The sequence below is a fragment of the Nematolebias whitei genome, chromosome 20 (genome assembly GCF_014905685.2).
Source record: "Nematolebias whitei isolate Nwh7 chromosome 20, NemWhi1, whole genome shotgun sequence".
NCBI lineage: Eukaryota > Metazoa > Chordata > Actinopteri > Cyprinodontiformes > Rivulidae > Nematolebias > Nematolebias whitei.
Window position 1 is genome coordinate 38,606,688 of NC_056517.1, and position 17,288 is coordinate 38,623,975.

Sequence of the window (17,288 nt, forward strand, 5' to 3'; positions counted from 1 at the left end):
TACATGATTTTTATTAAACTGATTTGTTTAAAAGGACTAACACTGTAGACAAAACGGTTTTAACTTTACGGTTTAGCTCAACGCTCGTGGGGTTATTTGTTCGCAGGACATGAACGCAGACCAAAACATTATTTATCCCAACAACAACGTTCTTATCGTCCCACACCCAGAAAAGGTCTCGTGAAGTGAACGTTTACTCTTGAGAAGGAACAAAAGAGGACACTTTGTAGAAAACAACAAAAGCCCACACAATGAGACGGTGCCACTAGAAACAGGAAGTTTAGTTAAAACAGATTAGCAGCTGCATCACATGACTTTTTATTTTTATTTTTTACCAGTTTGTGCTTCAAACTACAGCGATGTAATGCCCCTGACTTTAAACTCTTCTCTTTGTGCTTCTCCTCTGGCCTTTAATTTTATTTGGGTGTGTTTTATACCCCCTCCTGAGCCATTCTGTACTCGAAGATGCTCCCCCTCTCTGGGAATGTCTCGTTCAGGCGCCTTCGTTTTGACCGAGGCGTCCCCCCCTTCGCTCCCTCTTCTCCATACCCACCTCCTCCTGGGGTGTAGAGGCAGAACATGTCCTGCAGGGGGAGACAAAAATACAGTTTATTTAAAAAGAAGCAAACTAGACTAATTGAAATATGTGGTATTTTGGCTCTATGTAAATGTATGACTGAGTGACCTTTTCTGGTTTTTACATCTTAGAGATGGTTCAAGACTTTTGCACAGAGCTGTACAATCCCTTGAAAATCTATTTGTGCCCCGGGAACATTTCCACATTTCCTTACGTTACAACCACAAACTTCAACGTAGTTTACTAGTATTTTATGTAGTAGTATTTGGATTCAACAGCTCTCGGTCAGTACTACAGATTTTTGCTCCTGCGTTGTAAAATATTACGACGGGACGGGACGGGGAGCGTCTGAACAGAAACTTCTTCCCAGATTAACAATCGGATTTAGGTCATCTGGACTTTGACTGGGCCAATCTGTAAATATGACCACTTCCTGTTTATCTTGAGAGGTTTACTGCCCCCCAGGGCTCATATCAGTCTCACCCCTGGCTGGAGGCTGATGCTGGTTTTGGCTCCCAGGTTGAGGACTCGTCCATCAGGTCTGTGGAGCAGGTTCAGTCCTGCGGCTCCGTCCTCACCGCCTGACCACCGGAGACAGAAACACCGGTCCATGACAAACTCCTCACCTTTCAAACAGGTTAATATGAACATTCAGTTGTGGGAATTACCCATCAGCCCATAGGGGCGAGTGGCCCGCCTTTCCGTCAGGACAGACAGAACCACCTCGTTCCTGAACAAGAGTTTACGAATCACGCCGTCTCCGCCGCGGTACCTCCCTGCACCTCCTGAGCCGGGCCGCAGCGAGAAATGCTCTAAAATCACCGGATACCTGAGCAGGTGGACAGCAGCGACACGGTAGAGACGAATAATCACAAATACGAACAAACATTTAACTAGAGAAACTGCACTGCCTGCAAAAACACAGCGTGAATGCTTATTGTTGAAGAACTTGCTGAAAAACAGCCGAAATTAGCTAAAAAAACAAAATGCTGAAATGAAAGAACAATCATAAAAAGCAGAAAGAACATATTTGTGGAATTAATAAAAAAGGAAAAAAATGAACACAAAAAGTAGAATAGTAGCTAAAGAAAAGCTGAAATTAGCAAAAAATAAAAAAATTGCTGAAAAGCAGAAAGAAGCTAAATGTTCCAGAAGGAAGCAGAAAGAGCTGAAATGAGCTAAAAAAAATGTGGAATTAGCATAAAACAGCTAAATAGTAGCTGAAATAGCAGAAAAAGTTGAAACTAGCAGAAAAAAAGCAGAAAGGAGCACAACAAGCTTAAAATAGCAGAAATTAGCACAAAGAAAATGAACTTATTTAAAAAAAAGCTGAAATTACAAAAAACAACAGCTGAAAAGTAGCTAAAAAAAGCAGAAATACATATTTACTGAATTAATTTAAAAAAAGCAGAAATGAGCACAAAAAGTAGGATAGTAGCTAAAGGGAAGCAGAAAGAGCTGAAATGAACTAAAAAAAAGTGGAATTGGTTGTAAAAGCTCAAATTAGCATAAACAGCTAAATGGTAGCTGAAATAGCAGAAAAAGTTTAAACTAGCAGGAAGAAAGCAGAAAGGAGCACAACAAGCTTAAAATAGCATAGGCTGAAAGTCGCAGAAATGACCACAAAAAAATTATATTCATCTGAAAACAGCTGAAATTAGCTAAACAATGTTGAAATGGTACAACAATCTTAAATTAGCAGAAGAAAGCTGAAAGAACATGTTTGCCCAATTAGGCTGAAAGAAGCAAAAATGAGGACAAAGAAGAGGAACTTATTTGAAAAAAAGCTGAAATTACAAAAAAAAAAAGCCGAAAAGTAGCTAAAAAAGCAGAAAGGAACTTAAATTTCCAGAAGGAAGTGGAGAGAGCACATTTATGATGAATTAGATAGAAAAAAGTTTAAATGAGTGCAAAAAATGTGGAATTAGCTGAAAAAGCTAACATTAGCATAAAACAGCTAAATAGTAGCTGAAATAGAAAAAGCTGAAACTTGCATAAATAAGCTGAAAGGAACATAGGAAGCTGAAAATAGCTGAACAAAGTTAGAAGAAGCACAAAAATGTTGTTGTTGGCAGAAAGAATCTGAAAGCAGCACAAAACAGCTGAAAGTAGCTGAAAAAAAAGTTAAAATTTGCAGCAGGAAGCTGAAAGAAGCAGAACAAAATGTGAAAGGAGCAGAAAAAGGCTGTAAACACATCTAAAGATCTGAAGGAGGTAAAATGAGCTCAATTCATTTTCTATGAGGAAAAAACGTCAGAAAAGGCTAAATATTTGTCACAAAGCTAAAGTTGCACCAGCACCAAAAGTCACAGCCTGAAAGAGCCGAAAGTTTTCTGATTTGTTGAATTAGATGAAAACTGTGGAAGGAGAAAGACGCTTACGGGACACGACTGATTCAGACCTTTTCTCTAAAATCTCCGGGTCAGTGATGCGGGTGTTGGTCATGTGGGAGTGCACGCCGCTCCGCCCGTCCCATCCGGGTCCCGCTCCAGCTCCGCCAGCCACCGTCTCATAATACCCGAGCTTCTCGCTGCCGAACGAGACGTTGTTCATGCAGCCCTGACGGAGCGGACGTCAACAAAAGTCTTGACGGCTCTTAGACGTTTGAAACTGGATGTATGAGACGCACCGTTACCTGCGAGGCAGCGCACGCCTCAAACGCTTTAAATATGACGTCCACCACCCTCTGGGACGTGAGCACATTTCCTCCCACCACAGCTGCATTCTGGGACGGCTGCAGGATGGAGCCGCGGGGAATGATGACTTTGATCGGAGCGAGACATCCCTTAAACACAAAACACAGTTCAATGTCTGAGAAACGTTGTGATGCTTATCTGATGAGGCTGCAACAACTTCAGTATGTTTGTGAATAACTCTCAGCTACTACCACAGATTTCAGCTATGTATGGCCATGTTTACGTAGGCTAAGGTCAAATAGCTGTGGCAGCCATCTTCAATGGGGTGACTCTAAAAGTTAATCAGTTATGGGTGAATATCTAATAATTAATTTCCAAAAGTTTCCTTCAAATCCGTCTAGTGGTTCTTGAGATATTTTGCTAACAGACACACAGGTTGACTCCAACAGTTAATGCCAAGGTTTTAAAGTAAATATTTTTCCAGTTTGTTGCACTTTCTGTTGGAGAGGAGTTTCAGCGACTACCACACAAAAGTTTAGCTCATTATCTGCAAAATTAGCTGCGTTTTAGCTATTTTTGTGGTTTCGCACATCCGTTGGCTGCGGCAGCCATCTTGAATTGGGTTGAGCCCAAACGGTAATCAGTTGTAGAGGCCAACCTAATGATTACTTCCTAAAGGTTTGATAAAACTCCATCCTCTGGTTCATGAGATATTTTGCTAACAGACATCAGTGACAGTTAATGGTTAAGATTATGTGTAATCAGTTAGAGCTCAGAGTCTTTGTTGGGGATGACTCTCAGCTATTATCCTAATTTCATATCAGTATTTGTAAAACTGACTGGGTTGTAGCATTTTTTGCGTTTGGTAGAATCGTGTTGCTGCAGCGGCCATCTTGAATTGGGCTGGCTCCAGCAGGTGCACGGTTGTCAAATCAGTGGGAATCCATGAAGTGATATTTTGCTAACGGTGCAGACAGACAGACCCTCTCTGGTCGTCTTGAAGCACCAGCTGAAGGTCGTGCACCTGGTTGAGGGGGATGTCCTGGCCGACCATGCAGCGCAGGCAGTAGATGAGGGCCGACAGGGTGATGGCCCGCGGGGCGTTGCAGTTCCCCCACACTTCGGTTCCCGTCCCGGTGAAGTCGAACACCGCGCTGCCCTGCAGCAGCAGAGGATTTTATTAAAACAAGGTCCCGTTTTCAAACCGATCATCTGCTCCTGCTCACCTCGTCCTCGTTAATCTGAACCCGCAGTCTAATCGGCGTCCCGTTGTCCATGAGGTCTTCGGACTCCACCTCCAAGGAGTCGGTCTGCCGCCGCCGCCGCCGTGCAAACTCTTTAAGCATGTCCCTCACCGCCAGCTCAGCGTTACTCTGGAACACCCGCCACATTAAAGCTGCACTTTCACAATAAAAGCGCTACTGTAAAACAAGTGCTCGTTTTATTTTGTAGGCACCTGGATGTACCCCATGTACGCCTGGACCACGGCGAGGCTGTACGTGTCGATCAGCTCCCCCACCAACTGGCTGCCTCTCTGATTGGCCGCCACCTGCGCCCGCAGATCCGACAGGTTGTCGTGGAGATTACGAGTCCCAGAGCAGCCGGGGTGCTGAGCCGGAGCCATCAGGGCTTCAGTAACGGCTGATATGGACAGAAGAGGAAGAGATGAAGCCAGTGGCCATCAAAGAGATGAGAGACGTGAGGGGAGACACCGGAGGCGGGGGGGGGGGGGGGGAGCCCAGGGGCTAAACCTGGTTCTGTGTGGTCTTAAGGTTCTCAGCAGCTACGCTTACATGGACACAAGTACCATATTTTTCAGCCGAGATGCGACGTATTTATGTTTTTTCCACTTTATTAAACATATTTGGACTGAAGCGACCTGTACGGACGAAAATACAGTAATCAGATTAAACAGCCATTCAGAATAAAAATGCGTCATGTAAACACCCCATTCAGATTATTTTTTGTTGCTGCAGCTTGATCTGAATGAATGTTTAATCAGAATGAGAGGGGTGGTTTATGCCGATTCATAATCTGAACGGTGTGCATGTAAACACTTAATCTGATTATTTTATTGTGATTGTTGAAAACTGACCTGACTGCGCACGTGCGACATGTCAACCTCATGCGTTTCCGCCTGGCTAATGCTAATAATATTAGCATGTCGGGGAAGCAACATTGGTCGTTGAGCGACAACATTTCTAGCAGAAACTCTGAAAGAGCTCAGAATAATCTGTGTCACCTGCAGCTCAGTCAGGGAGTGCAGCAACGTCTCCACCGTCACTAAAACCTGTCGCGGGTCCATTTTGGGCGCTCAGGTTTGTTTACGTTCATCACGGAAGTAAACCGGAAGTAGAACTTCTTCTTCTGTGATTTTTTTTAAGGAGAGTTCACCACTCTGCACGTCAGTACTTCTGTTCAGAATAAAAGCCGCTGCATGTAAACGCTCGTCATGAACAGATTGCGCCCATGTAAACGATACATTCGGATTATTTAATCTGAAAACATTTCAATCCGGTCAAATAATTTTGCACATTTAAACAGCTATTGAGAAACTCAACAACTAACTTACTCGTGATCCAAACCATAAAGAAGAGCGGACACACAAACGTTTCTGCATCCTCTGCTGCGAGTACAAACACTACCGTCAAAGTATTTTGTCGTCAAAGTATTTTGTCGTCACAGTATTTTGTTGTCACAGTATTTTGTCGTCACAGTACTGTAGTTTCAGCTTTTGAATCGTTGTTTCTGAACTCTAAGTGGGACTCCAATGTCAGATTTTTCTCACCATACCCAGTCTCAAAACCCAACATGGCTTCCTCGCACATGAAACGTGACAGGGTGAACATGAATCTTTCATATGGTCAGTTCATGCTGTCACACTGTTAGCGCACACAAAATGCAGAGAAATCTAATGACCTTCCTCCTGGAAGACTCCTCGGCTGACGAGCTTAAAGGAAATGAAGACTGCGCCCTCCTGCTGAAGGGAAGTGGAGTGGGGGGGCATGGAGCCTGGGGTGATGCCTCCGATGTCCGCATGGTGCCCCCTGCTGGCTACAAAGAACACTGGACCCTCCACTCCTTTTCTAAACACCTGAGATGGAACAGCGGGGTGGGGTCAGGATGCAAGAACATCACAAAAGGAATGACGAAGGAGACAGATGGGCAGCTGACCGGCGTGATGGTGGTGAGGTCTGGGAGATGGCTGCCTCCGGCACACGGGTGGTTGCTCAGAATCACATCCCCTTCTTCCAGCTTGTTCCCCAGTGACCTGATCTTTAGGAAACAAACAGGAAATACAGCATCCACCTCGCCGTGTTCTCCACAGCATCAGCACGTACGTCCCTCACCTGGTACTGGACGGTCTCCTGCATGGCGCCCAGATGGACAGGGATGTGGGGCGCGTTGGACACCAGACCACCATCAGGTCCAAACACAGCGCAGGAGAAGTCCAGGCGCTCCTTGATGTTTGTGGAGATGGAGGTTCTCTGAAGCACTCTGCCCATTTGCTCTGCAGTGATTCACAGAATAAACTCAAAAGTTCTGACAGCTGATTGGACCGGTTTGTTTTTCGGCGTTGGCGTACCGGCTATGCTCATGAAGCGGTGGGAGAAGATGGAGAGCTGCACGGTGTTGAGCTCGGTGCTGAGGACGCACTGATGGTCAGAACCTACAGTCAAACAGACGTCGCCCCTTTCTGTCAGACGGGCCTCACAGGACGGCTCCACCAGGATGGTGCTAAGAAAAGACCATGAATAAAATAAAAAACTAAAAGAAAACTATCTTGAAGAGGAAAATAGAAAAATATTTAGCGAGAGAGTTCATATCTGGACATCAGGAAAAGAAAAAAAGAGGTGAAGAAGAGAGTCCAGGCAGGATGGAGTGGATGGAGAAAAGTTTCAGGAGTGATTTGTGACAAAAGGTCAAAGGAAAAGTTTACAAGACAGTGGTGAGACCAGCTATGTTGTAAGGTCTGGAGACAGAGACATGGACAAAAAGGCAGGAGACAGAACTGGAAGTGGCAGAAATGAAGATGTTGAGGTTCTCCTTAGGAGAGACAAGGATGGAGAAGATCAGGAATGAGATCATCAGAGGTACAGCACAGGTTGGACAACTGGGAGATAAAGTTAGAGAGGACACACTGAGATGGTTTGGACATGTCCAGAGGAGGGACAGTGGTTTGGACATGTCCAGGAGGGACAGTGGTTTGGACATGTCCAGGAGGGACAGTGGTTTGGACATGTCCAGAGGAGGGACAGTGGGTATATTGGTAGAAGGATGTTAGAAATGCAGCTGCAGGAAAAAGACAAAGAGGAGACATATGGATGCAGTTAGAGAGGACATGGAGGTAGTTGGAGTGAGGACAGAGGACAGATGGAGGAGGACTCACTGTGGAGAGTTCCCTGAGGAGGGAACAGCTGAAAGAACAACAAGGACAAGAAGAACAAGAACAAGGACAAGAAGAAGAAGAACAAGGACAACAAGAATAAGGACAAGAAGAATAAGAACAAGAAGGACAAGAACAAGGACAAGAAGAAGAAGAACAAGGACAAGAATAAGGACAAGAAGAATAAGAACAAGAAGGACAAGAACAAGAACACTGTCAATCAGCAGAAAAGACTCGCCTGTTTTTGTCTATGATGATGGCCGGTCCTTGGATGCTGCGATCACACGGCAGCTCCTCCCATAGATACACACCAGTGTCCAAATAACCATTCTCAAAATAACATTTTGTCATCTGCATAGAGGAACACCCACAAGTATGATCTGATCACATTTCCTTAAAATATACAGATGTTGTAACGAGAAGACGAAATTCATCTTGTGAGATTTAAGAAAAGTTTCATTTGTTCTGCAGATGAGGCGGTTTACCATGACAGGTTTGGCTTTCCTGTCTTCCATCTTTGGTTCATACACCGACTGGATGCCAGATTTCCCACAACCCCTCACTCTGATGTCATCCACCACGATGGGTCTGTCTGGGATGGTAAATCCAAACTCCTTCATGTAACTGAAGATAAAAAGTTTTGGGGTTAAAATAGAAAGAGTTAAACCAAGAGTCGGTTACAGACACAAACTGGACTCAGCAAACCGTTTGGTGAAGGCGGCGTGGAAGTCGCCAGCTCGACACGACTTGGCGTTGCCAGGGTAACCAGCAGCGGTGACCATTAGAGCGCAGTCGGTGCCTTCGTAACGCAGGTGGAGAAAAACCTCAGTGGTTATCTGACCACTGAGGAGGACAAGAACGGCCGTTTTAGTCCTCAAATACAATTGAAATATTCAGCATATACTAAGTTAGTGTTTAAAACTCTGTTTTAAAGGCTAATTTGAAATTAGCAATCTGTTAGCGCTTAGATTATGTGTTGTGGATGACTCGGCTACGACCACACCACGTTTTAGTTCAAAATCTCTAAAAATGACCCCCGATTCGGTCGCTTCTCACCTCGTGAAGCCCCGCCCACGGAGCGTGTCGTGGCAGCGCTCGGAGAGCTGCTCCATCCGGCGGTCGAGCTCGCCGAAAGACTTCTGCTCGTACCTGAGCGAGCACGGCTCCTGCACCTCCTCCACAACATCTGCTAGAGCCAGACCGTACGCAGACAGCACGCCGCTGTACCTGCAAACCACAGACAACAAACCGCTTCTAGCTACTGCTCTGAAACTACCCCCCCCCCCCCCCCCAATCTGCTTTACTTATGTATGAAGACAGTCTTCATGCCCAGGGCTCGGGCGATAGCACAGGCATGCTGGCCACCTGCACCCCCAAAACACGCCAACACATGCTGAGAGGTGTCATGACCCTTGGCCTGTGGAGATGCAAGATGTTGGGGGGGGGAACAGGATAATTTTAAAATAAAGAACAACAAAGACAGAGATAAAAAAAAGAGAGCTGAATGACCTCACTGAAATTTGCTAACAATTCTGAAACTTGCCAAAAGTAGCTAAATGCTAACTAAAAAGCTAAAAGCAACATCAGGCTAGTTAAAAGCATTAAACAGTTTTCAACTTTCAAAAGGCTAGCTTGAAGCTAAAAGGACCAGAAGAGTAAAAGCAACAAAACGGCTATCTAAAAGCTAACAGTAGCAAAAGGCTAGCTAAAAAAGTAAAAGTAGCAGAATAGTCGCTAAAAACTAAATGTGGCATAAAACAAAAATAACACCCATTTACTGAAGCAGGTTTCCAAGAGAACAATGTTTCTGAAATAAATAATGTATATGCATCTTTAAAGGTGGAAAAAAAAAAGATGGAAGTTACAAAAGTCGTGGCATTTATCTCCTGAATGAGCTAAACGTTTGAATAAATGAAGATCTAAATGGGACAAAGTGCACAGACGTGGTGAGACTGCATTAATGTACATAAAAAATAAACGGTGTTTTGAAACAGCGTTCACACACCTGCGTCAGAGCTCTGATTGGTCGACACATGGCCTCGTTAGCGACACGAACGAACCCCATAGCAACCTCCTCCAAGCTCATCGCTGATTGGCTGTTTGGCACCACGCTGTCCTGTGATGTACTGGTCCCATTTGCTTCAACCTTCAAATAAAAACAGATAAATCATAAACATGTTTTATTTACTGCCTCAGAATGACAAAGATCGTTTCAGTAAAGGTCGGCGCCTGTGATTGGCTGGAAGACAGGAAGTGGTTGATGTCGTCAGTGAGCTGATGGAAATGCTTCATCGTGTCCTCCAAGGACAGGGGCTCATCCTCTGCTGGTCCAAAGATTTTTGGGAAGAAGGAAGGAAGGAGGCGCCCCAGAGCCAGGTTGGCATCAGTAACAGTCAGAGGACCTCCTAGAAGACCACAGAACCGATCAGACCAGTGACGTCAGTTCAAGTGTTTCTGTTAGCAAAATAAAACCACTGGAGGGATTTTATTGAAACAAAAACCTCCCCGTGGAGCTGTTACTGGTTTGTGTGAGTTTGGGCTCAGAGAAGTGAAACGTGCGTCACCTTTTCTGTAGCAGGTCGGTCCTGGATGTGCACCTGCAGACTCCGGTCCAACAACAAACATCCCCGATCTAAAGTTTTAAACAGTGGTCAGAAAAATCAAAGTGCAACCCTCCGTCAATCAAGTGCATTTTAAACTAATAATATATTTAATGAACATTCAGAGTAAATTTAAGTCACAACTGTTGATTGCAGTTTAATTAGTCATCTTCCACCGTCCACAGTTCAGATATCATACTCTGTAAATGACTTCCATCAGAAGTACGCATGACGTTCACTGTAAAAATCAGTGTTTCTGAAAACACTTCATCTCGAGGACAAAACAACTCCTTCGTTCTGTAAAATATGGAAACCACTCAGACGGACCTGAAAAAGAGTCGGGATCCTCCTCCTGCGGCCACAGTGTTGATGTCCAGCTGAGGCGCCTGCAGGGTGACTCCTGCTGTCGTGGCCTCGAACACGTGCTCGTACTGACCGGCGTATCGACTCACGTCGGTGGAGGTTCCTGCGGGGAAATGCACAACAATCAGGGGGACAGAAAACATGACGGGTCGGCCCTAATCTGTCCCAACACCCCCCAAAACGTGCCAGAGAAACACAATCAACAGCTGTGGTTATGAAGAAAAGCATCGCTCACCGCCCATGTCGAAGCCAATCACAGGCTTTCTCTCCATCTGGCTGCCGGAGGTGATGGCGTACCCCACCACACCCCCTGCTGGGCCCGACAGAATGGCTCGCGAGCCGCAGAACTGCTCCATGGGAGTCAGACCTCCATCGGACTGCATGAACAGAACGTCCACGTCCTGGAAACGAGGGGTGGAGGTATTCAGAGCACATGTAGTTTAAAGGGCCACTGGTTTGCGACACACACCTTCAGTTCCCCCTTAAAGCCAGAGGTGAAGCCTTCTAAATACTGGTGGATCTTGGGTGTGAGGTAGGCGTCAGCGCAGACCGTGTAGCCGCGAGGGACGGCCCGCACCATCGGCATCACCTCGCTGGAAAGAGACACCTGGGTGAAGCCCAGACGACGGGCAAGAGAGCCCACGGCTTTCTCATGATCGGACCACCTGAAACAGGAGAGAAACGATTTAGAAGTTGAGAGAAGCAGGTGAAATTACCAAAATAAGAGCTCCAAACTGAGCTTTTACTTTGAAGCTTAAGTACTGACGTGTACGAGTGCAGCAGAAGAACCGCCACGCTGGTGATACCGCGGGACAAAACGCCTCTCAGGTCTTTCTCCACCTGATCCAGATCCAGTTCCTTCCACACCTCCAAGGACTCCCCCGTACTTCCTGAAAAACACAAACGGGTCGTTCTCACTGTGGATTATCCTCGCCCCTTTTAACAACAGTCTGTAAACATCGGAGAACTGAGGAACTAAGAACTTGTCTCTCGTAAGATTCTAGATGTTTGACAGATTTGGACTTGTTTGCACAATGTTTTTTGTTGGATGGGAGCATGCGTTGTACTAAAACCTATATTTTTCTGCACTGATGGTGCCTTTCATATGTATAAGAAGCCCACGACAGAGGCAGTAATGCACCCCCATACCATCAGAGAGGCATTATTTTGGACTGTGTGTTAATAACAGGCTGGATGGTCCTTCATCTCTTTGGTATGGATGTGGTATTTGTGGATCCACCAAACAGTTTTCCGTTTTGCGTCAGTCCATTTTAAACGAGCTTTGGTTCGGAGAAGATGGCCGCACGTCTGGTAGGTGTTAACATCGTAGCACTTAATTTACAGCCTTTTGTTGTTCCTATCTCAACTTTTTTTAGATGCGTTTATGTTGGTAAGTTCAATATTTTTTCTGAAATACTGCACTTTTTTGTTTCAACATTTTATAAGTTTGCTATGTTCCATAGTGAATAAAATAGGGGTTTATAGGATTTGCACATCATTGCATCAGTTTATTTACATTTCACATGTGAAGTGGGTGAAGATAATGGATTCAGTTCAATTCAATTCAATTCAAAAATACTTTATTAATCCCAAAGGGAAATTATTTGTTGTTGTAGCTCATCATCTTAGTTTCATTAGAGCTGTTCTAGATGCTGATGGCTTTAGGCAGGAAGGATCTCATGTAGCTGTCCGTCTCACAGCGGATCTGAAGAAGCCAATACGTCCACCCAGACCCAGCAGACCTCTCGGTCCTCTTGGGCAGTAAGACTGCCTGAATGATGGGCAGAACTCGTCCCCGAGCGACGGCCATTTCTCCCAGCAGCCTGCAGAGTCCCTCGTCACCGCAGACTTAACTGCAGGTGCTGTGGGATGATCTCGGTCCTCCCGCTGTCACGAGCTGTGTTTTCCACCACCTTCAAGATCTCGGTGGTTAGGCACTCGAGCACCGCCTCCAGGTAGATGGTAATGCATCTATGGCACCTCCTTTTCAACTCAATTGGCATTTGGGGCTGTAATTAAGATACTATTTGAGCTTTTGAGATGTTAATCAGCAGCTCCCAGTTGTAAAAACCACCTTGTTGTTATGGTTGCGCATCATAACAAATGTCCAAATGTAAAAATAGATTTCAGTAAAAATCCTTCCAGTGGCACAGCTCCTGATACCAGAGGAAGTAATCATCCGAAAAAAAAAACGATTTTACATCCAGAAAAAAAAAGAGTTTTCAAAAGCAAAATCTCAGAATGAATGTAAGAGAGCTACTCCAATTCTGAAACTGGATGGATGGATGTCCCAACTTCTTCCAGAAGTAAGTTTGTAGGTGACTGTGATCTTAAAAAAAAAAAAAGTAGATCTTCTACATACATTAAAAAACACTGTACGGTGCATTCCCACCTGTTACGACACGTTTGGGGTCTTTCCTTTGCAGCCGGCAGCCATCTTGCAGGAGGACAACTCGCTCATCCACCTCTATTACTTCTTCATACAGCACATCAGGCATAGCAACTTCCTGTCATACAAGTCACATGTTTCAATCACACAAGGTGTACCAACAGGAGAAACACAAGACACACAGCATGCATACTGGAGGTTTAAGAAGCTGCTAAAATCTTGTTCATATCAACCTTCAAATCTCCTGAAAATGTTAACGTTAGTCAAATAAATATAAAGTTTCTGATTTGACGGATTTGCCGTCTTTCTTTACAGTTTTGACATAGAGCTCCACGTCTGTTCATTTGAGTTGTTAATAGAACACCTGGTCGGGGGCAAACTCCAGAACCGGTCACCAGTTTCTGAAACACAAGCTAATGAATAAACCAAGGCTGCAGAGACACATGAGCAGACCACGTCCAAACCAGAGCTGCAGAATTAGAGAACGTTAGAAAAACCACAGACCAGGTCAAACAGCTTTGGTCTGGCTTGTGTGCCGATGTGCAGCAAGTCCTTGAAGCCCTTTGTGACCAGGAGTGCTGTCCTCTCTCCTTGTCTCTCCAGCAGGGCGTTGGTTGCCACCGTGGTGCCCATTCTGATCCAGCCAATCAGAGCGGTGTCTATAGGCTGATTACGAGGAAACGCTTGACCTGTTTCCTGTCAACAAAAGAAGAAGTGACGTAATGATCATTTTGTTTGGCTGTTGGTCCATAGGTGAGAGTGTGAGTGATCGTTTGTCTCTGTGTGTCCCTGTGATGGACTTGCAGCCTGTCCCGGGTGTCCCCCGCCTCACACACAGTGACTGCTGGACATGGACACCAGTGACCCGAAAAGGAAGAAGCTAGATAATAGATAGATAATGATCTATGATCTATAATACCTCCTCTAAGACTCTGCGGATCCCCTCTGTGGGAGCATCCTTGTAGTTCTGGGGGTCCCGGGACAGCAGCTTCAGGACCCGCTCCCGGCCGTCGGGCATCCGGGCGAACACATCCGTGAAGGTGCCGCCGCGGTCGATGGCAAAATCAAACTTCCCCAAAGTCTCAGCCATGATGGAGGAGAGCAGCTCCTGGATCTGTGGTCTGAGCTGCGCACGCTGCGGAAGAAGGAGAACAGGTTTCAGTTAAGGTGGTCAATGCAAAACAAACACTTTTTATGGAAAAAAGTTGTTTACAGTATTCTAGTGTTCTTTTTTGCTGAAGGGAGGAGACCCCACCTCACTGAACAACTATGGACCAATCTCTAAACTCTGCATTTTAGCCAAGGTTCTAGAAAAACTGATAAACTCTCAAATCAAAAATGACCTGGACTCATTTAACATCTTACCTCCACATCAATCTGGTTTCAGGAAACAACACAGCACAACCACTGCTTCACTGAAGGTTCTTAATGACGTTGTTGAAGCACTGGATGCTAAGGATTATTGTGCTGCACTTTTCTTAGACCTGTCTAAAGATTCTGACACTGTGGATCAGAACATCTTGTGTCATAAGATCTCAGAAATCAGTTTCTCAGAACACACCATTGGTTGGTTCTCTAACTATCTTTCAGACCGGAGGCAATGTGTTCAACATAATGGTACTTCCTCCAGTTATTTAACAGTCAACAATGGCGTACCACAAGGCTCAATCTTAGGACCCACCCTCTTTACAATCTACATAGGTAATGTAGGTAAAAACATCCCTGATGCATCCATACATTTCTATGCTGATGACACAGTTGTTTATTGTCGAGCTAAAACAGTTGCTAATGCTTTCCAGCTTTTGAAATCTGCATTCAACATCATCCAGACAGATTTGTTCTGTCTCAAACTTGTCTTAAACGCTGATACAGGAAGTCGGTCCCAGCAGTTCTTCCTCTGATTTTATCCTCAAATGGTGTCCCCCATTGAGTTTGTTGATTCCTATAAATATTTGGGTATCTTGGTCGACTCACATCTTTCTTTTAAGCTCCATGTGGAAAACTTGGTAAAGAAACTGAAAGTTAAACTGGGTTTCTTTTTCAGAAACAGATCCTGTCTAACCCTGAACCCTGAGGAACACCTTGTATCTGTGACTTTCCTTCCCTCCATTGATCACGGTGACATTATTTACATGAACGCTCCTACAAGAACCGTGCAGATGTTGGATGCTGCAGATGTTGGATGCTGCAGATGTTGGATGCTGTCTATCATGGTGCACTAAGATTCATAACTGGCTGTGATTATCGTACCCACCACTGCACCCAGTATCCACTGGTTAACTGGTCACCATTAACTTCACACAGACTCTCTCACTGGTACATCTTCATCTTTAAATCACTTCTTGGTCTGCTGCCTTCATACATCTCCTCCTACATGTCTCTGTGTGAGTGCAGCTACAGCGTGCGCTCTCAGGACATCATTACCTGCAGTGTTCCCTCAGTGAGGACTGAACTAGACAAAAGGACCTTCTCCTACTCTGCTCCTGTTTCCTGGAATATCTTGTAAAAAGATCTGAAGCTCTTGACCTTTGACCTCTCTAAGTGGCTTTAAGCATCTGTTGGACTCCTGGCAGGGACCGATGCAGACATGTTCCTGTTTTTAGTTTTCTACATTAACCTTAGAATCTAGATGTTTTTGATACTTTTTTTGGCCATCTTATTTGTATTAAAAAAGAGAAAAAAACCCTGTATGTATTTTTGTGATTGTCCATTGTTGTCATCTTTCTTTGTTAAATTCAGGTGTCTCTTGTAAAGGAGTCCTCGAGGCTCAATGGGATTAACCTGTATGAATAAAGGTTGAATTAATTTATGCTGAATCTCATGTCTCTGAACTAAAACGTGCAGATTATACATCAAAACTTCTTCGTCCTCTTCCACCCAATGAACCTCTCGTTGTTGCAGGGCTTATGGTTTACTCTCACATCAGCCCAGCATCACCAGTCTTCTGTGCTCATGGGTCGAGGGTTTAATAGTTTTCACACAGCAGCTGTGTTTGAGGCTTACTTTTCAGTCTGCCTCTGCATACAGAGCCACTGGCAGCAGCTTCAACATTCCATGAGTTCCTTTTTCTTCTTGTGCAGCTCAAATGTGACAATGTGTTTTTTTGTTTTACTTTAGATTATTTAAAAGTTAATTGATGACCTTTAGGTTTTTAATGGTCAGCTTTGAAGTCGTCCCACTGGCTGTTGTGTTCACGCGCACGCGCACATTTCTGTACCTTGCTCATGTAAACATTTTCTCATGCATGAAGTAAAGTAATCTCTGTCAGAGACTTGGACTTTGTGAAGCAGGAGACCCGTGCAGGAATGTTTCCAGCACGCCCGCCTCCACACGACAACAGATCCTGCAGCACCGAGTCCACACAGGATCGTTTTCATCCTGGAAAAACGGCACCGACACGTTTTACTCACCCGTATCCGCCCGTCGCTGCTGCACGCCGGCTGTGTGGTGATCTGATGACCCGAGAGGAGCCTGGTCTTTCTCCGACCTGCGGGTTCGACTGCAACAGAAAGGTCCGAGCTGGGTTTTAACTCCGCCCCTCTGGGTTTTAACCCCGCCCTTGTGAGGACGTGCTTGTGCTCAAACCAGAGCCCTATAAAGAGAGAGTTGTGACACTCTTTGAACTCGCCGATACGCGGTCACGTGGTTCATGCAGCTCCCCATAGTTCCAAACAGTTCATCCTGTCAGTCAGTTTGAGCAGCTGCTGGTGCAACATAACACAAAAATCTACTTTTCTTACTTTACCTGACGTTTTTCAGTAATTATTGAGCAGTAACGAACTGATTACTTAACTGATTACTGATTATTTCACAGACTATGCATTTTATCAAAGCATTTTTAGAAGCGGCTGATACATTTATCATTAAATTTTAGAAGGAAACGAGACTGCAAACACATATTTGTTAGAAAAAATGTATATGCAATACAATGATCAATATAGCCATGTCAGTGTTTTATAACGTTACACACGTTAAAGAAAGATCAGAGTAACTCCTGTTATAAAGCTGTTTCTGATGTTCTCTGCATGAGAATGCTCCACCTTGTCCTCCATGCAGCAGTTCAGATCTGCTCCAGCTTACCTTAGAACATCTGGATGAATTCTTGATTTATATTGAAGATATTAATTCAACCTTTATTTAAACAGGTTCGTCACATTGAGCCTTGAGGACTCATTTACAAGAGAGACTGAATATAATTGTTGTATTTGTCGTTTTTTATGGCACCAAGTACCTGATAACTGAGTTGATTGTAGCCTGACAACTATTGTAAAACTGTAATTCATTGATTAAAATGTTAATTTAAATTAAACTGTTTCTAGTTAAAATCATAACAGAT

The 17,288-nt window shown here is 44.6% G+C and overlaps 1 protein-coding gene across 1 annotated transcript; it reads right to left on the reverse strand.

Moving 5' to 3' along the window:
- Positions 1 to 317: 317 nt before the first annotated feature.
- Positions 318 to 16,491, reverse strand: oplah (5-oxoprolinase, ATP-hydrolysing). The gene is made up of 28 exons (XM_037694499.1): positions 16,363 to 16,491; positions 13,872 to 14,087; positions 13,457 to 13,648; positions 12,956 to 13,070; positions 11,330 to 11,453; positions 11,033 to 11,228; positions 10,799 to 10,964; positions 10,528 to 10,666; positions 10,165 to 10,232; positions 9,830 to 10,005; positions 9,606 to 9,746; positions 8,905 to 9,017; positions 8,657 to 8,827; positions 8,306 to 8,443; positions 8,086 to 8,224; positions 7,839 to 7,951; positions 6,800 to 6,951; positions 6,564 to 6,724; positions 6,388 to 6,489; positions 6,133 to 6,307; positions 4,670 to 4,854; positions 4,440 to 4,586; positions 4,238 to 4,372; positions 3,213 to 3,362; positions 2,979 to 3,136; positions 1,246 to 1,406; positions 1,061 to 1,158; positions 318 to 584 (listed from the first exon to the last, which is right to left on the reverse strand). Exons 2-28 carry the CDS (start codon positions 14,040 to 14,042, stop codon positions 432 to 434), a joined length of 3,939 nt encoding a protein of 1,312 aa, XP_037550427.1. The 5' UTR covers positions 14,043 to 14,087; positions 16,363 to 16,491; the 3' UTR covers positions 318 to 431.
- Between the last annotated feature and the right edge of the window lie 797 nt (positions 16,492 to 17,288).

Coding starts and splice junctions, on each gene's coding strand:
- oplah (XM_037694499.1), bottom strand. CDS start 14,042: ATGGCTGAGACTTTGGGGAAGTTTGATTTTGCCATCGACCGCGGCGGC. Junction 9,747..9,829: donor TGTCTTCCAGCCAATCACAG/GCGCCGACCTTT, acceptor TTTTATTTGAAG/GTTGAAGCAAATGGGACCAG. Junction 6,725..6,799: donor CCGCTTCATGAGCATAGCCG/GTACGCCAACGC, acceptor GAATCACTGCAG/AGCAAATGGGCAGAGTGCTT.